The sequence below is a fragment of the Mustela erminea genome, chromosome 18, assembly GCF_009829155.1.
Source record: "Mustela erminea isolate mMusErm1 chromosome 18, mMusErm1.Pri, whole genome shotgun sequence".
Taxonomy (NCBI): domain Eukaryota; kingdom Metazoa; phylum Chordata; class Mammalia; order Carnivora; family Mustelidae; genus Mustela; species Mustela erminea.
The window spans coordinates 39,820,940-39,843,876 of record NC_045631.1 but is presented as its reverse complement, the minus strand read 5'-3'; the positions used below and the strand labels follow the sequence as shown (position 1 = coordinate 39,843,876).

Genomic DNA, 22,937 nt, shown 5'->3' with positions numbered 1-22,937 from the left:
CAGCTGGAGTGATGAAGGAAGGGAGGAGGGTACAAGCCTCAGGTGCATCCTTCTTTTAAATTTTTTTTCTTAAACAAAACCTCTTAAGCAAACAAATGCTATCTGAAAGGCAGGCAAGACCTATCCAGAGAAAGAAGGGAATGAATCTCTCTCCGTGTCGGAAATGGATATGAATTCATATGTGACTCAGATGCATTAAATGGGCAAATTTTAAACATGTTGGACTGATCCTACAGCCCTACATCTCTTCTAAGCAAAGAGTGAAATGCTATGAACCATGAACCGTGGTGAGAAGCAGAGGAACAGTGTTGCAGCAATGGCTCCTTGGTTGGTGGTTAGGCCCTGTCTTGCTCTATTAAGCAAACACAGTTAATATAGATAAAAGGTAACCTTGATAGAAGTGAAAATTGAAACTTGAGTTGAAGGTAGCAAGCCAGGCACAGCTGCAGTTGTACTTCCTCCTATGTGGCAACAGGAGCTGCACTTACTGGTGTTTTTTGGAAGGGATGCAGTTTTTTAAAGTATCTTTTGTTCAGAGTGTTTTGGTTTTTAATGTCTACACCACTGATGGGAGAGTGGAATATGTTAGTAAGAAGCCACCTAGACTTTCTACATCTAGTGTGTGAGGTCAGATCCAAGTTCAGCATTCTAATCACACACTGGCTGTTAACTGACTGTGTAACCTTGGGCAAGTCACTGAAAAGATCTCTGGTGCCAGATTTTCTTACCCAAAACACCAAAGGGTTGGATTAGGTGATCTCTTCCAGCCCTAAGACTCCACTGATTTATGATTCCTCATGAGGAAGCATAACTTCCAATTTCTAAGAATAAATGTTGGGAAAAAGTAAGCATTTATACAGCTTATTTTATATATGAAAATCCCTGGCAAGTATTTATTATGATTTTATCAGGCAATTATTTAGGTGTTATTAGTGTCACTACATAAATTTGCCTTCTTCACTTCTTATTTCTTCAGCTTAAGAGTATTGCAGCTCTTTGTAAGACAGTGCCTGGTCAGCTGAATCATGTGGGCCAGGCCCTCCTCTCCTGTCCAGTCCTACAGTTCTAAGATTTTGAGTTCCACCTGCCCTACCATGGGTGTAGGTGTGCTTCCCCTTGCTTAGGCTGAGCTCCATTTACCTATGTCAATGAAAGTGACTCCTTAGAAGAATATGTTAAAGAATTACTTCTCTTTTTATCTTTCTCAACAGTATTTCACTAGTACAGCCAGCTTCCTCTATATACAAGGTTGTCTCATTATCAGTTCCAAGAGAAACAGAGAGATAAGACTCATTTTAGCAGTGCATATACATGGAAGGGGAAGAGGCAAAGCATGGCTCTTAAAATCAGAAAAACCATTTTAAATATTCAAACCTCACTCTTAGTTGCTTAAATTGAATGCATTTAAAGGATTAAAACAGTATTTTCTTCTTGAAACTGAAGAGCTCCACCACCTTGCCTTTTAACTGCAGCCACCAGAAAAGGTACTAAATCTGAGAACCTTTCTTCTCCCCCAATACTGGAGAAGAGTTGCTCAGAATGTTTTTTTCATGGTCACTTTAAGCAGTGACGGCTAAATCCGTTCTCTCATTTTCTGGATGGTCTAAAACTCTTATCTATTTTTGTGTGTGTGTGTGTGTGTTTTCCACTGACTGTGGTTCTGAATTCAAATAATGAATGCTCATCCTAATGGTGGTTTCTTGTATTATATTAGCTTCATTTGGTATTTAATTGTCAGTTGTGGGTCTCTCTCTTTGAGCCGCTTTGATAACTCCAAATACAATCATTGTTCATTTCTTGCATTTTCTTCCCTGCAGATGATTGCATGAAAGTGAAAGATGAATACACTGAAAGGGATGAGAATATTTTAAAGCCAGAGCCCATGGGAAATGTGGAAGAGCCTGAAATTCCATACAGCTATTCAAGAGAATATAATGAATATGAAAACATTAAGTTGGAAAGACATGTTGTCTCATATGATAGTAGCAGACCAGCCAGTGGCAAGATGAACTGCGATGTGTGTGGATTATCCTGCATTAGCTTCAATGTCTTAATGGTTCATAAGCGGAGCCATACTGGTAAATAGTGTTCTTTATCCATTCTTCTGAAAACTGTCCTAATGCAACCATGTGAGAAATGAAATGGTGGAATTTGGGATGACTTCTGATTACTTCCATTGATTTTTGCTGTAATTCTGATGTATTGCTCCCTCTCTGTCTTTTCATTTACCCAGTGATTTTTATGCCTGCTTTACTATCCGTTTGGCAAACATTGCAAATGTCATGAATAAAAATACTGTAGTAAGCGGAGTGTTCTAGGTCAGCCAAATATTTTTCTTCACTTAATAAGTAAAAGTTGCATTGTGTGATGTGCTTCCTAAGCATCATTCATACATTTTTGCATAACTTTTTAAAAAGCAGACAATTTGGGTTCAAATTTGATAGATGAAAGGATATAGTTTTTATTACCAGTTTAAAAATTTTATTTTCAGACAATAAACAGCCAGCCTGTAGAAATGCATACAAACTCACAGTCCCACTGAGCCCAATAGACTCCATCTGATATCTGAAACTTTAAAAAAGAAGCACTCCTGACCCTCCATACCTTATTAAGATTTGAGTCTGTGATTCTTTTTTTCTCAGATTGAGATTATATTAAAAAAGAATGGTAAGTGGTGTTACAAACTTACATCTGGAAAGCACTTCCAGAGCTACTCTTGTTTTTTTTTTTTTTAATATTTTATTTATTTATTTGACAGAGAGAGATGACAAGTAGGCAGAGAGGCAGGCAGAGAGAGGGAAGCAGGCTCCCGGCTGAGCAGAGAGCCTGATGCGGGACTCGATCCCAGGACCCTGAGATCATGACCTGAGCCGAAGGCAGCGGCCTAACCCACTGAGCCACCCAGGCGCCCTACTCTTGTTTTTTTGATGGCGGGGGGAATGTTGGTTCTTTCTTTCTTTCTTTCTTTATTTTTTGCTCTAATCCAAGACATTAAGTAAAATAGCCTTGCTATTTGGGAATGGAGGACTGAAGAAGAGAAATGTTTTTTCTCTCCTACAGGGAAGACTCCAGAAGTAAGTTGTACACTTGCCTTGAAGTATAGCTCCAGCTGATCCCAATATGATATGAACAGATATTATCTAAAAGATGAGCTTTTGCCATAGGCATCTAATCTGTGCATATGCTTTGCCACTTGCTTGCTGGGTGATCAGAAGTCTCCTTTTTGTCCTTTTTAAAGGTGAACGCCCATTCCAGTGTAATCAGTGTGGGGCATCTTTTACTCAGAAAGGTAACCTCCTCCGCCACATTAAACTGCACACAGGGGAAAAACCTTTTAAGTGTCACCTCTGCAACTATGCATGCCAGAGAAGAGACGCACTCACAGGTCACCTTAGGACACATTCTGGTAAGTGAGAGCAATGAGCGTTCCATATCTAGTAAATATGTGTTCCTTGGTGCCCACTGAGGAAACTAGAAAGAGTTAAGTATGGAGGTTTCAATCCGTCATTCCTGTTCTGAAGGGTTACAACAGCAGAGACCTCTAGGGCTAATTACACTTCCATTAAGGCATTAATTGCTCTCCGTCTGGCTCAATGGGGATGATCATCTCCTTACCATCCTTGCTCCCCTAGAGAACAAGACAGTGAGACAGGAAAAGTCTGCTCTATAAAAATGCCTTTTAAATTTTTTGTGAAAAAATTATGGTCATCAGTATTTTCTTATGGTAAACTTTATTAAGAGATTATTTTCCTAAAAAACACACAGACACATTTTTCATTCAGAAGTCTGGACAAGCAAATGATGTACATACAGTCTGTAAGTTACATAAAAGTGTAAATGGAGTATGAATCATTGTCAGAGGGTTCCTTTTGGCCATTCTGGGCTAAAAATTTTTAAACTGGGATATAATTGACAGTATAACGTTGTATTGGTTTTAAGTGTGCATCTCTTAAACCTGACTTTCTTCTTGGTCAGCCTATTTATTTTTAATATCTAGAAGATGAGCAGCAAAAGAATTCATAAAAAAAAAACCCAACTATGTTCTATTTTGATGTTTTCACTCTTTATTTTAACCAAGCAAGATAATAAAACTTTTTTCAACGTTTAGAATTTCCCTCCTAGAAAAATAAAACTGAGTTTATTTTCAAATTTGGGACCTCATGTTCTTGATGTTATCTGACAAACTTTTTAATTGAAGAAAAAAAAAAAAAAAAGGTTTGTTTTTATGTCAATCCACGTACTGCTTTGACTAAAACCCAGCCCCAAACCCACAACTGGTCACAATTCAGAGACTAAGGATTAAACAAGTCAGCCCAAGCAAAACCCACCACGAGAGACCATAAGTGGTAAGAGAAAGGTTTCTTTTATAGTTCATTGTTCAAAGTAATGAATTAAGGATGAATTTGGTCCAAATAAATTAGAATAGTTCTCTTCTGTTGCTTTTTTCAAGTAAGATCCAAACATAGTGGTCACTTTTTAGATAGATTCTCAAGGACCCCACTATGCGGATAACAACATTTTTAGCCCTAGCAAACCTGCATTTATTTTAATTTGGGATTCGAGAGGGATCTTTTAGTACTTTAAGTCCCAAAACTCTGTTTTAACCAGAGCAGCAGGATTAGAAAATAAAAATCTCAGTTCCTAAAACTCTGACATATTCATAGGGTACATTTATCAACAAATCAGAAAGGCCAGCCCTGGACACAGAGTTGAAGTTATTACTTATAATTAGCTCAGTTTTTTTCAAGCCCAGACTTCACTATAACCGCTTAGCAAGGATAAACTAAATTTATCCAAATATGTCAGAACTCTGAAAAATCCATCAGTTTCTGGCTGAATGTCTAACTCCCAGCATTCTTTACTTACAACCAGATGGATGTCACAAAATAAGGGATTTCTTTCTATTTCATTTTTAAGCCACACTAACCTCCTTGAGGAGAAACAAACAAACAGCCTTATATTTTTTCCTAAAGAAATAACATTTCATCTAGAACCAAAACACTGTGCTCAGTGATAGTCATTAAATCCAAATCCTTCCACATGTGAAAGGAGGCTATTCTTTTAAAGAAAACTTAAATATAACAGTCAATTGAAGATTATCACCTTATTTCAGTTTACTAAATTTAAAAATAATATAGCTGCATAGGTATCCAAATACCCTGACTTCTTTCAGCAGCCTCATTCCTAAAGGACAATTTGCACAGAGCCCCACGACACCACTTGTTCTGTAACCCCTAAGGGTCACTGAGTGCCCCCTTGTGCTCTCCTTATAGTTGAGAAACCCTATAAATGTGAGTTTTGTGGAAGGAGTTACAAGCAGAGAAGTTCCCTCGAGGAGCATAAGGAGCGCTGCCGTACATTTCTTCAGAACACGGACCTGGGTGAGACTGGTGAGTTCATTCGTTCTACACACATGTAGTGAGCATCTACTCTTCTAGGTGATGGGAGACGTAGTAAACAAACAAACAAACAAAAGTCTGTCCTTGCAGTTTATATTTTAATGGGGAAAGGCAGACCACCATAAGCAAAGTAAATAAGTAACATATACAGTATATTAGAAGGTAGTAAGTACTATTAAGCAAAATGAAGTACGTCCTGGGGGGAAAGAAGGTAAGTCAGGGAGGCAACATTTGAACAGACTTAAAGGGATAAGGAGAAAACCCTGCAGAGAACTAGGAAATAGCAAATGCAAGGGCCCTGTGGCTTGAGTTTGAAGAAGTATAAGTAGTCCTGTGTGGCTGGAGCAGAGTGGGGAAGGGAACATGAGGCCAGAAAGGAAATGGGAAACCAGATCTTATCAAGCCTTGTTGGCCATTATAAAGGGTGGTTTTACCAAGTGAAACTGAAGATCTTCAAAGGGTTTTGAATTGAGAGGTAACATAATTGGACTTTTCATTTTAGAAGAATCACTCTACTTGGCTATTAAGAAGAAATTTTTATTCGCAGCAAGATTGGGATTTGGAGAGTCTAGTTAGAAAGCCATTATAGTAATTCAAGTGGGAGAAGACTGTGTCTGGGGTAGTGGTAGAGGTGATGAGAAATGTTCTAATTCTCTAAACATTTTAAAGGTAGAGCCAACAGGATTTCCTAACAGATTGATGTGGGATGTGATGAAGAATGCAGTTGCCATTCCCTGAAAGAGCAACTAAGAGTAGAGCAGGTTGAGGGCTGGCTGAGGCTGAGTCAGTTAAAACTACAAGGATTTTCAGGACGCCTGGGTGGCTCAGTCAGCTAAGTGTCTATCTTTGGCTCAGGTCATGATTTTGGGGTCCTGGGATCGAGCCCCACATTGGGCTCCCTGCTCAGCAGGGAGTCTCCTCCCTCTCCCTCTGACCCTCCCCATGCACATGCTTTCCCCCTCCCCACTCTCTCTCTCTCATAAATAAATAAATAAATAAATAAATATCTTTAAACACTGACAACAACAACACTACAAGGATTTTCTTTGCCCAAAGCCCTCAAATCATATACTTGTCTACTCATATGATTTATTGTGATGTCTGTCTTTGGCTTCAGGAATATCATATTTTATTCAGTGTTTTGAATTATATGCCTAGGGGCAATTGGTTGAAACACTAGATGCTTTTCATATATCAATTGTGGTTTTATTTCCTTCTCACTCTACAGTTGAAACAGCATGAAACGTCTTTGTGTCACATCTTTGCAGTTGTCCTTTGTCCCATGCAGGTGACCGTTATTCTGGTTCCATAGATTGGGTTGCCTGACATTTTTATTTGGTTAATTGGACATGTTGTGTATTCCGAGTATTGAATCCTTGGGGGATGTGTTGTTTGCCAGCAGTAGGTGCCTTTGAATATTGTAAAACAGAAAGATTACAAAAATATGAAAAAAATAATGTGAAACTCAAGGAAAATGGAGTGGAAATCATTAGTAGCCTAGCTGTACTTACTTTGAGTGAGAGGAAACTTTTCTTTTAGATAAAGCCTATTTTATGGTGTTAGGAGCTGGCCAACTGAATTCTGTTGTTTGCAATGCTTCTGCTTTTTATCCTGATGGCATCTTTGGTTTTATCAAAGAGTTGGATTTCCTCCTTATTTCTAAAGAGAAATGTTTGCAATAGAGCTCTTTCTGTGAGACATTCCCAGGTTATAAAAATCTATTATATTCCAAATAAAATTATTAATATTTAAAGCTAGAAGTTTAAAGACAGCATCTAATCCTACCACCTCATTTTAGAGGTGAGGAAATTGAAACTCATAAAAAATTGAGTGACTTGCTTCAAAATCACTGGAAGTTTTGTTTTTTTCATGGTTAGCTATATTTATTTTCAAAAATTCACTGCAATATAATACACCTACCATAAAATTCACCTTTTTAGGGGCGCCTGGGTGGCTCAGTGGGTTAAAGCCTCTGCCTTCAGCTCAGGTCATATCCCAGGGTCCTGGGATCGAGCCCCGCATCGGGCTCTCTGCTCGGCAAGGAGCCTGCTTCCTCCTCTCTCTCTCTGCCTGCCTTTCTGTCTACTTGTGATCTCTGCCTGCCAAATGAATGAATAAAAAGTCTTTAAAAAAAAATTCACCTTTTTAAAAAGTGTATAATTCAGTAGTTTTTAATATATCCACAAAGTTATACAACCATCACCACTAATTCCATAACATTTCATCACCCTCAAAAGAAACCTTGTACCCATTAGCAGTCATTCTCCAGTTCCCCCCTCTTTAGCGCCTGGCAGCCACTGATCTACTCTCTGTCTCTATGGATTTACTTATTCTGAACATTTCACGTACATAGAATCATACAATACATGGCCTTTTTTGTTTGGCTTCTTTCACTTAGCATAATGTTTTCAAGGTCATCCATGTTGTATCCCATATAAGCACTTCATTATTTTTTATGGCCTAATAATATTCCATTGTATGGATTTAGTGTTGTTGTTTTTTTTTTTAAATCCGTACATCAGTTAATAGACATCTGGGGGGTGCCTGGGTGACTCAGTCGTTAAGTGTCTGCCTTTGGCTCAGGTCATGATCCCAGGGTCCTGGGATCGAGCGCCATATGGGGCTCCCCACTCAGTGGGAAGCCTGTTTCTCCCTCTCTCTCCCTCTTTTTGCGTTCCCTCTCTTGTTGTCTCTCTCTGTCAAGTAAATAAATACAATCTTTCTTTTGACAATTTTTTAAAAGATTGTATTTATTTGTCAGAGAGAGAGAGAGCAAGCACAAGCAGGCAGAGAGGCAGGCAGAGGCAGAGAGAGAAGCAGACTCCCCACTGAGCAAGGAGCCCAAGGTGGGACTCGATCCCAGGACCCTGGGATAATGACCTGAACCGAAGGCAGTGGCTTAACCGACTAAGGCACCCAGGCATCCCTAAATAAATAAAATCTTTTAAAAAAATTACACATCTTGTTTTTTTTCCACTTTGGGAAAATATGGCTTGATTAGTTGTTGTTTAAAGTTATATATTATCTGGTTTGTGAAAGAAATAGAGAAGCACACACACCAGTAGACACATATGCGTGTATGTGTATCTTGAGTCTCTTGGAGTTAGGGGAAAACCAGTATACTATCCTCTATGAGTATTAAGTTCAAAATACTGATTTCAAAGTGAGGTTACCACCTTATTTCCCATCCCCATAACGTTTTTTTTATTTTTTAGGAATGTCAAATTAGGAAAGTATGAAAGAAATATTTTAGCTATCTTCAGTGGTTTACGGTGATTCAGGAAATGCTGAAATACAGAGGTTGAGTTAATTTGCATTTCATAGGGTGGTTTGATGCGTGCAAATTCTTTAAGTCTCAGCAAAAAATAAAGGGTTAACTAAGTCAGCAAGTTTTGATTTCTTTGTTTAAAACAAATATTTTGTAATGTTGGTTTCATGTTATAAAATGTATAAAGTCACAGTTCAATCAAGTAAAATAAAAACAGCATGTCAGTCAATATATTACTCTCTTGTATTTCAGATAGTTCCCATGATTTTTCCTGAAATCCAAAATGTAAAGAATGTGGTTTTTTTTAGTTTATTATTTCTTTTAGTCATCTCTACACCCACCGTGGGGCTCCAACCCATGACTCCAAGACCAAGAGTCATGGGCTCTTCTGAGTGAGCGAGCCAGGTGCCCCTAAAATGTAAAGAATGTTCAGTTCACACAAGCCAAGCCTTTTGTTATTGCCACTACTCCTGATGTGGTTTTCATTTCTGTTTTCTTCTTTAAATTGGGAGTCCCAGTCTGGATATCATGTTCCATTCTGAACCTGACCAACCTGACCAGTGGTACATCTTACCCCTTCCTCCCTTGCTTTTAAAGAGATGACACTCCATTGCTACTGTGGCTATGGCACTTTATTCATCAAGTGCTTATTATCAATTAAAGTGCAGCCTAGTGTAAATCCCTAGCTTTGAGTAAGCAGGTCTTTATGGAAGCAAAAGAGAAAAAAAGCCCTGGGCTAGGCACCAGTCTACAAAAGAATGCTGTGTTAGGTAATGGGACTTCTGGCCTTACTAATAATTTTTATTTCATTCAGATAGCAGTCGTTGGATTCTCTGTGTGCCAGAGCTGTTCATAAAAATGAGTGAAAGTTTAGCCCCTACCCTTGGACAACTCGCAATCCAGCAAGGCAATGGGTGCTTGATCTGTTAATAAACTACCAAGGTCTAGTAGAGGCACATGTGATATTGCTACATCAGTCCAGGTTTCTACTCCAGACCTCACAGATGATGTCATCCGATGCTCCAATTCTGCGGTCTTAATGGAGTACATATGAAAAGAAGAATAGAGATGAGCACGAACTTCATTTTCACATTAGCTTGATTCTTATTCCAGAAAGGGACTGGAATAGAGATTCATTTAGCCTAATTTCACACATGTTATGAGTACTTGGAGTGGGACATTTTTTGACCGTGAGTTCTAGCAATAACAAGATTTTTTTAAGTAATTGGGATGCCTGGGTGGCTCAGTGGGGTAGGCCTCTGCCTTCGGCTCAGGTCATGATCTTAGGGTCCTGGGATCGAGCCCCACATTGGGAATCTCTGCTCAGTGGGGAGCCTGCTTACCGTTCTCTCTCTGCCTGCCTCTCTGCCTACTTGTGATCTCTCTCTATGTCAAATAAATAAAATCTTTTAAAAAAAAGATTTTTTTAAGTAATTGAATAATTAAATTTCTTTTTTTTTTTTAAATTTGTTTATTTGACAGAGATCACAAGTAGAGAGGTAGACAGAGAGAGAGAGAGGGAAGCAGGCTCCCTGCTGAGCAGAGAGCCCGATGCGGGACTCGATCCCAGGACCCTGAGATCATGACCTGAGCCAAAGGCAGCGGCTTAGCCCACTGAGCCACCCAGGCGCCCTGAATGATTAAATTTCTTTATGAATCTTTGAGTCACAGCCTTTTATCTTCATGCTCATTGTTTTGGCTGAGCCAATACAAGCACGAGAATTTTCAAATAAACTTACATTTTTTGCGAAGTAAGAGGCCAATGAAAAACTTTAAAATGTTTTAAAAGTTGATTTTCCCAACTGATTTTTCTTCTTAAAAAGTGCTACCATCTGACAGGTAGTATTTATTCTACTTGCTCAAAAAGGCAACAATTTTATGTAACTTTTTTGTTAGAACCTGCCTCAATCTTTGATAGCAATCTTTTGTTAGACAATTCTTGTTACACAATAACACCCCTTTGTTCCACTGTCCATCAGCTACCTACTGACCACACCAGAGAAGAGACAGGAAGCAATGCCTCTTAGTTGAGCTCCATTTAACACTTCAAGATCAAATGAAAGATTCTGAACAAACACAAAAACACAACCAATTACATGGTTAAATCTGCAGTCACTTTGAGATAGGAATTGCATCATGGAAATAGTTAACTGAAAACCAGACCATTAAGACTTATATGGAGATGAAAGATAGAAACCGGTTCTGTAATTATGGCTTCATATTAGTTTTATTATTTATATCTTCAACGTGTGTTTAAAATCATTTTGCTAATGAAAATTGATACATCCACTATATAGTAGGGAAGTGACATGAGGAATTGATCCAGAATTACAGCCCTCCTCCAAGGCTCTCATGAACCAAGTATGTAAATTGTGCTCCTGGCCACTATCCGTATTCCACACCCACCTCTTGCAACATTAAACTGCCAAACACCACCCAGGAACGGATTTCCTATTTCATCATTTAAACCCATTATCTTGTCCCCTTGCTATCTTGCCAAACTGGTTTCCCTCCACTTACATTTTTGAGACATGATGTGGCAAGATAACAAGTCTAGACTATATAAATAGACAGTTGGGTCTTCAAGTTGAAGCAGAGGACCAAAAGGCAGAGGTCCTCTGCTGAAAAGAGTACCGCCTAAGTTTATAATCCCGAGAGATCCTCTAATTCCAGAGCATTTCCTTTTGTTTTAAAGCGTGCCCAAGTAGTAGTAGTACCCAGCAAGCTGTCCAACTGACTGCAAGGCAAAAGACCAGCAGTTTGGGGGGAAAAAAGAGTGCAGCATATTCTGTTAAAGTTGGAACCTTTGCCTAACTTGCCAAATAAAAAACGGTTAACTTGGTAAAGATGAACTTAATTTCTAGAGTGTGTTTACATGTCCAGTGACAGTTGGGATCTTGGAGTTGATATTTTGAGTGAACAAACCAGGGAGAGGGGGTGGGGTGGGGGAAGCCCTCTCAATTCGCCTCAGAGGGTTTTGTTGGCTCTAACCAGAGTTGTGGAAATGGGAAAGTCTCCACCCATGCCCCCAATTATCTGTCCATCCAAACACTTCAGAATGTTATCTTTTTAAATGTCAGGCATTTGGCCACTGTTCTACAGAGTAAGATTTATCTAGAAATGACTTGTCAAGACAAGCTTGGTGAGTAACCAGGGATAAAAGGTGATGTTATCTCGGAAGGCTGCCATTTAGTGACATGCCCTCATTATGTTATTTAGGTCATGCATCCCCGCTCTAGCATCCTCCTGAATATAGAAGGTATTGAGTATGTGTCCTCAGAAAGCTGCTAGTGGTAATTGATAGTGACTTGGTAAAATGTAGACAGTGACTGCAGAGAGCTGAACGGGAAAAGTAGGCTGGTGATATAATGCTTGGGGTGAGTCCTGGGGCTTAAAGGGTGAGTCCTGGGGCTTAAATGGGGGATGATTAGCCCATTAGAGGAGTGACTGAAGAACCAATATGAATAGTGGTAAAATGGGGGTGGACTTAAAAATTCCCACAGGACTGTTTTTCATTCATGTTTCGCTGTAAAGCTTTCTAATAATAATACAGAGTTGGAAGGGGAGGTGGGAGGGGGAAAGGGGGGTTAACCTGGATTTAATCCCCTCAAAGTTGCTCAAACCAGAATGACTGTTCTCAGTCAAAGCACCACTTAACTGCCTCTCAGATGATTCTAAGAAAAAGTGTCTTTGTAACAGCCTCAGGAACTGATTTCAAATCCCAGGCCTTTGTCTTTCATCTCTCTGCTCTTGGGGCTCTGGGTAGTGCCACATCTGGTGGTGGTTTGTGTGAAAGGAAATAATATATATATAATAGTTTCCTGTTTGGTCATTTAAACCTATCCCTGTGCTGGACAGAATTTGACCCACTTCACTCAGTAACAAAATGTCCTGTCTCTAAAGTGCCCATTATTTGCAACAGCAGGTCAGCCAAAGTGATAGTGCTTTACCACCAGGCCCAAAGCTGCCCTGGCCCCCTATTCTAACCTTTACTGTTTTCATTTACACAAATAGTATTGTTAGTAACTGAACCCGGAGCCTGGGACTTACTTCTTTGAAGCATATAATTACGTTTGACAAGAAACTCCCAAAGTCTAGTAAATATGGTCATTGTCCTTTTAATCCTTTTTGGAGCCAGATTTCATTTTATTCCTGAATTTAAAAACCATCAGCTTTATAATTTATTGTGCAATGACTGGGAACACAAACAAAAACATGCTAATAATAAAATAAAACATATTTAATATTTTGAATTCTCTTTCTTTAATTTGGCTTTAGTTTTCTTGCCCTGACAGTTTTCTTACTTGACAGTCTTGCCCTGGAGGTTTTTCGCTTGTTTACTTGCAGAGGTGACTGGTTTTTTTTCCCCTCTCTGGACATGTCAGTTTGTGGTACTGAATGTCTGAGAGGACCATAGAATTCGTGACATTATTTCTGTATATTAGAATCTCTTCACACAGCAAACTCTTCAACTACAGAATGATCACTGACCATTCCTAAAACTGTGCATATGTTTGGGGGAAAAAATCTGTTCTGCAACCATCACTTCTTCTTATTCTAGTCTCTTAAGCTAATTTCAATTTCTTCCTCCTTAGAGATGTTAGAAATGTATGGATACATCATTTTAGTTTGGTTCTGCTGAAATGTTTATGTTAAAACAGAAAGAAATGTTTGTAGTAACACAATATGAATGTGTAGGACAGGAGTGAGCAAACTGTGACCCTTGGGCCAAATGTAGGCAGCAGACAGTGTGCAGAGGTTTTTACATTTTTAAAGGGTAGTGGGTAGGGGGAAAAACCAAAGAATATGGAACAGAGACTAGATGTGTCCCACAAAATTTAAAGTATTTACTATCTGGCCCTTTACAGAAAAGTTTGCAGATCTGCAGCTTGGGCTGGCATCATGTGTTCAGGTTCAAAGCCTTAACATTTAGAGCAGCTGGTATCTCTTTGAACTTTAGGCTTGGACTCTTATGGACTACTGCCTGCTGTACCAGGGTAAATTATACTCTATTTATTCTAGTGTACTATTTAGTTGACTAGATGTTAGTACTATTTATATAATCTAGTGGTTTCCAATTCTGGCTGCATTTTAAAATCATCTGGAGAGCTTTAAAAATACTGTTGCCTAGGCGCCTACCCCAGAGATCCTGATTTCAGGATCTGAAGGAGAACCTGGGCATAGGTGTTTTCCTACATTCTCTTCAGAAAGATTGATTCTAATGTTCAAGCAGGTCTGAGAACCACAGGCCTAAACCACTTAATGGTCTATTCATGGATTAACAACTAGACCATATTCTTAGGCAGTTTTTATTCACATTGTTCATTAGAAATATAATAAAGATGAATTATACAAATTGCTCTTTAATTTCAAAACAGAAGTGTTGCTCAGGGAAATTTTAGCTGAGACAACTTTGAAATGTGAGGAGCATATGAAACAGATAATGCAGAGCCCAGAGAAATAGAATTTAAAAGATAGGAACTGAAAGGAACATGCCGGAAAAAAAAGAAAAGAAAAGAAAAAAAAACACTCAAAATCTCAATACACAAATCACTGAGTAGATTTCTTGCTGTCTGGGTAAGTGTATCTATTTTCAAAAGTGCTATTAACATAAACAGAGCAGTAAATCTGGGGCACCATACTTTTTTTTTTTTTTTTTAAGTTGTTAAGAAGAATTATATCAGTCTGCAGGTGTCACACGCAGTTACTCAGAATCAGAAAGAAGGCTGATCAGGGGTTAGAAGATCTCCATCTATCTTTTTGCAACCAACCACGTCCAGGCTGTTTATTTAATACTTCCTCTTGCTAATGAAGATACTCGTTGGGGATGGGTCGGGCTTTCCCATCTCAGCATAAGACTGCAAGATTTGAACGTGCCCTGGTGCTGGCTTCACTGACCACAGCAGGTACCCCAGGCAAGAATCTGAGCAGTAATAACAGGTAACAACAGAGTGTGCATCAGATCTCTGACACTTTTCCTTCCAGTTTATTTCCTTTTTCTCCCTCATTTACCACCTTGTTCTTTTCCCTCTTCTTTTTACATTTTTCCAAACCAGCAAGTGCGGAGGCAAGACACATCAAAGCAGAGATGGGAAGTGAAAGAGCTCTCGTTCTGGACAGATTAGCAAGCAATGTGGCAAAACGAAAAAGCTCAATGCCTCAGAAATTCATTGGTAAGAATACGAGCCTTTTTCCTGCTGTTGTTAGTAGATAGTTTAAATGAGATAACGTAGGATGCTTATATACTACACAGGCCCTTAATCTCTGTTAAAATAAGATAATTGGTTTTCCATTATACACATTTATTCTTCGTGCTTCATTTTGATAACTAGGGCAAATAGAACAAAATACTTTAACTGAATAATCTTAACTCCTGATGGTGGGAGTATTTGACATCCAATTTCCTAAATGGAGTTGGTGTTAAAAATGCTGTTCCTTCCTCTTTATTCTGAATGACATATGTTGCATGAGAGAGTTTAGGCAATTGACACCAGTAAGATGTTTGAGATAGCATTTTTGTAATCTTTTGTAATTATATTTTACAAGTGGGTTCCGTAATCATGCCCCAACTTTTTTCACGTTCTAAAACTAATTGCCATACTTTCCCTTTTTCTTTTTCATACTTTCTTGAATTTAATTGAAGATTGGCTTTAAGAGAAAGTTGGGAAAACATAGATTTAAATAACAAGTCTGGATTCAATCATTTGTCTCACTGGAGTTAATTTTTTTGCCACCGGTTTTCACATTGTCAAATAATATAGCAGAATGAAATGGCAAAGAAAGAATTATATTCTTTAAAGTGTTCAGGCTGTTGAACGGCAGAGATGTTTTGCCCAGCTCTCCCAGATGTTTACATGAATGTGACCATGGTATTTAAAATAGATTTGTATTTGTAAAGGGGGCAGCTGAATTGAATGTATCAGTTTTGCTATAAACTGAAATTTGGTGATATCGAACAAAAATAGTTATCACACGAAAATAGATCTCCCTCAAAACCAGCAGAATTTTAGAAACCTGTCAATCTCTTTTTCCAAAGCTATTTGGTGCTGCTGATGTCTTACTACAATCCTTTTGTGCTTAATTCTTTTCAGTAGCTTTTATAGATACTAAGTACCTGCCTAGTTTTTAAATCTGGTTAAATTTTATTCTGGTCTAGATCTTTTTTTACAGGCAGATTTTTATATGCATTATAGAGACATATTGAAAGAACTAATATATTTTTAAATTACCTAGGTAAATATTTATGCTTGTTTAAGTGCTTATGCCTTATTTATTTTATTGTGATTAGCTGGAGAGTTTTGTATCCTTTTAATCACTTAAAGAATTGTGTCAGACTGAATAAAGCTGGTGCATTTCAGTTTAGAGAGACACACCCCTCCGCCCCCCACCCCTGTTACCATCTTCCCCCTTCTTTGTGAGAAATGTCAGGGGGCGTGTAGTGACCTTCATTTGGGGTTTAGGAGCAGTGGATCAAGTGGGCCAATTGTGATTCCAAGACATGATCTTAAGACATTGCTCATACATCTTTTGATTTCCACTTCTGTGAAGAAGTTCTGACTGGAGTCAGAACAAAGCAAAGTAGAGGCTTTTATTCTATGAGTGTAATTTACTTTGTAATTTGATTTGGGGAAAATTTTGACTCTAGAAATGCCTGTACTTGATGTGGAGAGGGACATGGGGAGAAATGGGCCAGGAAAAAAAATGTGAAGTGACTCAATTTCAATGGAATTATGGTCAAGGCTCTTTGGTCTAAGAGAACTAACATATGAAAGAAGATGCTTGGTTCCTGTAGCTGTCCTACACCTATATAGTTGCTTTGTTGTTGTTTTGTTTTGTTTTTTAAAGACTTTATTTATTTGACAGAGATGCAGCGAGAGAGGGAACACAAGCAGGGAAAGTGGGAGAGGGAGAAGAAGGCTTCCCGCTGAGCAGGGAGCCCAGTGTGGGGCTCCATCCAGGGACCCCAGGATCATGACCTGAGCTGAAGGCAGACACTTAACGACTAAGCCACCCAGGCACCCCTGTTTTGTTTTAAGATTTATCCATTTATTTGATAGAGAGCACAAGCAGCGGGAGCAACAGGCAGAGGGAGAGGGAGAAGCAGAGAGCCCTGATGCAGGGCTCCATCCGAGGACCCTGGGATCATGACCTGAGCCAAAGGCAGATATTTAACCAACTGAGCCACCCAGACGCCCCTGTCCTAACCTATAGTTGAGCTGAAACCCTACTTAATATAATAAAATTTGCTGTGATATTTTCATGGGTTTAAGAAAACACATTTCCTATGTCCAAGTCCATACCATTCTGCTTGTTGCATCAGGGATCTGTTCCATTTGTTACCCTTGTAAGCAGAGGATTTTTACTCCTTCATTTCCAGACTCAGGAGAGATGCTTACAGATACTGATGTCTCTCATCTTCGGAACCATTATGTTCTCTCTATGCTGGAATCAGGAAACCTAGTAAGGGTTAGCTCTTGATTTAAGCTGAGGTAGCAACTTCAGGGCTTCAGGGCCCTGAGTAACCAGGGGAAATTTTGTTTGGTAAATTTGGTATTGCATAGTAGGAAGAACACTGGATTTGAAGCCAAATGACCCAGGTTCCGATTCTAGCTCAGTCATTTCTTAACTGTGTGTGTTTAGACAAATCACATAACCTTTCTGGGCCTCTGTTTACTCATCTGTGAAATGAGGAGACTGAATAGGTGATGAGGTGATCGGGAATGTCCCTCCCAGCTCTCTCATTCTACAAGTCTGCACGATGAATTAGCAAAGGCTGCAATTATGAATACCATTTTGTGTTTCTAAGCCCATATGTGTAGATTCAGGTAACTGTTTTCTCAAGGTTATACAGGCAACATGTTTATGTTATGAACCATGTCATATACTTTAGGTTTTTTGTGGGGTTTTTTGTTGTTGTTGTTTTTTAGGAAGGTGTGGTTAAATCTGGGAATCTGTAAAACAGCTGCATTAGCCCAACATTCATCTCTTGTACTGAGGCCATTCATTACTGCTTGTTCATTTGCTCTCTCGCCCACCCATTCATTCCCTTCTGGAAGTGGCGACAGCGCTCCTGCCGTACCCACGATGTTCTTGTTCCTAAGCCCTGTTCTAATCTTTTGGAATTAGCTTATAACCTGAACCTCCCTTTTGGAGATCGTTTTCAAATAAAGGAAACCCCTTGAGTCATTTAATAGAATCAACCTTTTTCAGAGAAAACAGTAATACTGGGGAGAGAGAAGGAGCATTTTGACCCTGAATGGGATGAAGAGCTGCAGAACCTACAGGGCTAATGTTTTCCCTCCTCTTCTCTTCTGTCTCCTGTATTTCCTCTCCACGGTGCCGTCTTCTGAAAAGATTCAGCTGCCAGAGAAATGGCAAAAAGTAAAGTGTGAAGGAAGAATGAGTCACTCCCTTTAATCCTTGCTGACAGTTGCACAGCATTCAGACCAACCTTGGCTTCCCTGACCTCTTGAACTATGAGGGTAAAGGTGAAATTATGCCTTCAGGGCAGCCTGCTACTTTTTCAGCAGGCTCAAGAGAACTACCAGTAGGTAGCATTTTTCACACATTAGAAGTGAACTGAGGAAGAGAGACAGATTGGGTTAAGTCTAAGTGCATTTAGAAACACAAAAACACTCCTCTGTTGAAGAGTAAAAGTACAATTAAATTGCCCATGTAGATGAAAAATAAAATCCTTTCTTTCTTAATTCTCCAAGAAATTTTGTTTCATTCTTTGTGTTTAGACATAAACTGACATACCTTCATTAGAAATCAGCATCTTTACATCATCAAAATAATTCTTCATTGCTCTTTTTGAAGGACACAATGGCTCACTTTTAGCACCTAACCCTCTTAAAAGTTGTCCTTTCTCTGCATCTTATTCTCCTATTATAAACTTGTTTGACTAGACTTCTAACTAGGCCATCTTCAAATACTTGGCTCAAAATAGAGGCCAGATTTCTCTCCTGGAGGGAGGAGGAAAATGACTACATTTCTGCATATTTCTTTTTCTGATTTTCATTCTTCCTCCAAAAACAGATGTGTTATTCCGACCAAAGTGGTTACCATAGCATCTCCTTATTATTTTTAATTTTATGTATTATTTTATTAAAGGAAGTTTGCATGTTGAAAAGAACATGAAGAAAGATCTCACTCACCCGCAGTAAACATGTTAGTGAGGTTTTGACACTTCAACAAACACCATCAATTCTCCCTGTGAAGTAACTAATGAGAAATTGTCTGCTTTGGTTAACAGAGCGGCAGGAAGCAGTTTGAATACCCGTTTCTAACAGCAAAAAGTATCTTCTACTACCCCTTCCCGAAGGGCTGAAATTATAATCCTATAAGTACTACAGAATCATAAGGTTTTAGAGCTTGAAGGGATATCAGGAACACCCAGCAGAGGTCTTTTCCCAGGGAAGGAGGGAGGATTGGAGAGATGGAGAGATGCACCTAGTGGGTGACAGAGCAGGGTAAGGACCAAGGCCTACGACAAGCTACAGTCCAAGGCCTTCCTTCCCTGGGAGGTCACCCTGAGCAGCGTGTGTCATGTGTGCTGCACCAAGGCTCTGGACAGAGAGGAATGTAGTCACTGAAAGCTGGTGGAAGAAAAAGCCCCTGAGGAAGGGCGGTCATTTCCCGCCCAGAGGGTGTATTTTCTTGAGAAAAATAGTTTTCCCCTGGTGACTCCATCGGAACTGGTGACACCCGAATAGCTCGTCTCGTAGAGGACAAGGCTTCTGCCCCAACAGAACATGGTCTTCACCTCAGTTTTCCTCACCGCCCCCCCACCCCATGGCTCTCTCTGTGTTTGCTCTCCTTCCTGCCTATTCTGTGGCTCCCTTCTACTTTCCTCCTCCTGAAAGAAATGTTAGTCACTTTACTCTCATTTAGCTTGAGAGCAGAGCCATCACCTCACAGATATTCCATTTACCCTCCTGCCTGGTCCCCAACTCTTTTGTAAGCGATAGTGCACATGGGAGATGGCATGAAGGTACAGTTCAGGGACACCTGGGTGGCTCAGTGGGTTAAGGCCTCTGCCTTCGGCTCAGGTCATGGTCTCAGGGTCCTGGGAGCAAGCCCTGTGTCAGGCTCTCTGCTTACTTGTGATCTCTCTCTCTCTGTCACATAAATAAATAAAATCTTTAAAAAGAAAAAAAAAAGAAAAAGAAGGTACAGTTCAGTGACTTGAAGAAACTTAAAAAGAAAACCCAAGTATTTCCCATCACCCCTCATGGTGCCTATAATAGTGGAAATGTGTTATATTTCTAAAGTTCAAATCATCCCCCTCCCCTTCAAAAAACCTTTCAGTGGCTTCCCATTGGAATAAAATCTGAACCACCCAGGTGTTCTGAGCCTTGCACAATCTGTCTCCAAGTTACCTTTTCTAAATTTATCATTTCAGCCAACTAATCTTTTAATTCAGCCACAGTGAACTACTTGCACTTCTGTGTAATACTTTCCCTTTTGTATGTAATGGTTCTGTCCAGGCTGTCTGTCTGGAATGCCCTCCCTCCCATCTGCCCTTAAAAGTACGCACAGAAAAAAAGAAAAAAAAAAGTACATGTGGTTGGAGTGCCTGTTAGGCATCCAGCTCTTGGTTTCGGCTTAGGTGGTGATCTTGGGTCCTGGGATCGAGCCCTGATTGAGGCTTCACGCTTGGTGACAAGTCTGCCTAGGACTCTCTCTCCTCCCTCTGCCCCTCCCGCCTGCTCTTTTTCTCTCTCTCTAAAACAAATAAATAAATCTTTATTTGTTTTCTTTTTTAAAAGATTTTATTTATTTTGAGAGAGAGAGAGAGCAGAGGGAGGGGCAGAGGCAGAGGCAGAGGCAGAGGCAGAATCCCCACTGAGCAGGGAGCTCGACATACGGCTTGATCCCAGGGCCCTGAGATCATGACCTGAACTGAAAGCAGACCTTTAACTGACTGAGCCACCCAGGAGCCCCAATAAATAAATCTTTTTTTTAAGTTTTATTTATTTATTTGTGAGAGAGAGCACAAGCAGGTAGAGTGGCAGACATAGGCAGAGAAGCAGGCTCCCCGCTGAGCAAGGAGCCCCATGGAGGACTGGAGCCAAGGGCAGTGGCTTAACCGACTGAGCCAACCGGGCATCCCAAATCTCTTAAAAAAAAAAAAGATGCCCGGGTGGCTCACTTGGTTAAGTGGCTGCCTTTGGCTCAGGTCATGATCCCAGCATCCTGGGATTGAGTCCCACATCACACTCCTTGCTCAGCAGGAAGCCTGCTTCTCCCTCTGCCTCTCCCTCCCACTCTGTCTGCCTGTGCTCACTCTCTCTGACAAATAAATAAATAAAATCTTAAAAAAAAAAAAAAAAGTACACGTGGTCTACATTCCCTTAGTCTCCTGAGTTCTCTTTCTGCTCTGTTCTCCCACTGTACTCAGGATGAGTTTAACAGTTTGTTGTGATGTACAGAACTGTCTCCACCACCACCACTGCCACCTCCTCAGATTACAAGGAGAGTTTTAAAAATAAGCGTAATATTTGTCCCACATCACTTGGCATATTTGAGAAGCTGTATTTTTCTCTCTTCACTTTGTTGACTATACTTTGTCCCACCACATAGTTTTAGGGGTACCAATTTGTAATGAAATTGTGTAAATGCTGCATCTCCTGTTGGACTGTAGTTCTGTTTGTACTCCTCAAAGCACCTAACATGGTGTGAGGCTAATAATAACAATAGTAATAATAAAAGATCTAGCACTTACTGAGTGCTTACATATGCCAGGCACTCTGTTAAGCACTTACAAACACCACAGCAACTCTGTGCATCATAGATATTTCTTGAATGCACGGTGCTGGTCCACATGGAACAAAGCACAGTTGCTTGTCCACTGCTTATGGGACGATCCCAGCAGAGAATCTGAAGCCACTCCCAGTGGTGAGATTATGCAGCCATGGTAGCAGCCAGGAAACATCACTTAAAGCTCAAGCACAGGGGCACCCAGGTGGCTCAGTCAGTTAAGCATCTGACTCTTGATTTCAGCTCAGGTCATGATCTCAAGAGACGTGAGATAGAGCCCCACATCCGGCTCCACACTGGGCGTGGAACCTGCTTAAGATCCTCTCTCTCCCTCTCCCTGGTCAGACACAGACAGATTATATATATTGGCCCTTAGGCTGCATCCTAGTTCTCCATTTACTAACTAAGTGACCTTGGCAAGTTAACCTGTTTGTAGGTTAGGCTTTTCATCTAACTCAGAGATGCTAATTCATTTTAGGCAAATGAGAGAATATGCAAGAAGTACCTAGGACAATACTGGATATATAGTAAATGCTCAATAAATCATAGCTCTTCTTGGTAGCAGTATATATAAGGCAGAGTGCTAGATAGCGTGAAGTATAAAAACCAGAGGTAAACAGATTAGGGTGGTGGATCTTGTCACTCAGCCCCAAAGGCAGAGGTCTGAATTCACGTGCTCAGTTAAGGTCCCTTTTAGCTCTAGGTGGTGATTCTGTACTTTCAAGTTGGCACTTGGAAGCCAACAACCGCACACCCTCTCCCCAGTGCAGCTCTTCGGGTCAGCCAGTTACTCGGTTTAAAGTTAACAAAGCCTTGGGGCACCTGGGTGGCTCAGTGGGTTAAAGCCTCTGCCTTCCGCTCAGGTCATGATCCCAGGGTCCTGGGTTAGGCCACATATTGGGCTCTCTGCTCAGCGGGGAGCCTGCTTCCCCCTCTCTCTTTGCCTGTCTCTCTGCCTACTTGTGATCTCTGTCAAATAAATAAATAAAATCTTTAAAATCTTTACCAAAGCCTAGATGGTAGGGATGGACACCTTAAAAAAAAAAAAATAGCACAGGTAAGGAATGGTCCTGGTTCTTAAAGTCAGGACTTGCTGTTGCCAGTTGTGATCAGAAGGAAACCTCTAATTCAGCCTGAAGCTGCGATCATTAATCATTCAAAGGTGTGGTATGATTCTGACTACAAGCTGGACTAGAGGCTCCGTGCAGGTTTGGGAGAAGTTATACTCTTGTGGTTTGACTAACCTTTTTTATGAGTGTGTTACTAAAGAAACGTGAGCTGTTGGCTTTTCAATTACTGTAGCTTACCCCTTCTGGGTTTCATACACATTGAGTCATCGTGTCTACAGGTGACTGATAATCATCTGCACTACTCAAGTTACCGTAACTCAGAGATGAGGGGATCTGATGATTGCAGGTTGCATGCACGTGAAGATCTGAGGCTCTCCTGTCTTCACAATGAACAATGGTCTGCCTTAACCACAGAACTCAGTCACATATTTCCACTCA

At 40.1% G+C, this 22,937-nt stretch overlaps 1 protein-coding gene across 5 annotated transcripts in view; it reads left to right on the top strand.

Moving 5' to 3' along the window:
* Positions 1-22,937, top strand: part of IKZF3 (IKAROS family zinc finger 3) — an 87,095-nt gene that overhangs the window by 58,766 nt on the left and 5,392 nt on the right. For 2 of the 5 annotated variants that reach the window (XM_032320777.1, XM_032320776.1), the window contains exons 5-8: positions 1,818-2,078; positions 3,239-3,406; positions 5,274-5,390; positions 14,724-14,840. In XM_032320777.1, the coding sequence (XP_032176668.1) occupies positions 1,818-2,078; positions 3,239-3,406; positions 5,274-5,390; positions 14,724-14,840 (663 nt within the window). Of the gene's footprint in view, positions 1-1,817; positions 2,079-3,238; positions 3,407-5,273; positions 5,391-12,254; positions 14,608-14,723; positions 14,841-22,937 lie in introns of those variants that run through there. The other 3 variants (XM_032320779.1, XM_032320780.1, XM_032320781.1) reach the window with 3 other exon arrangements.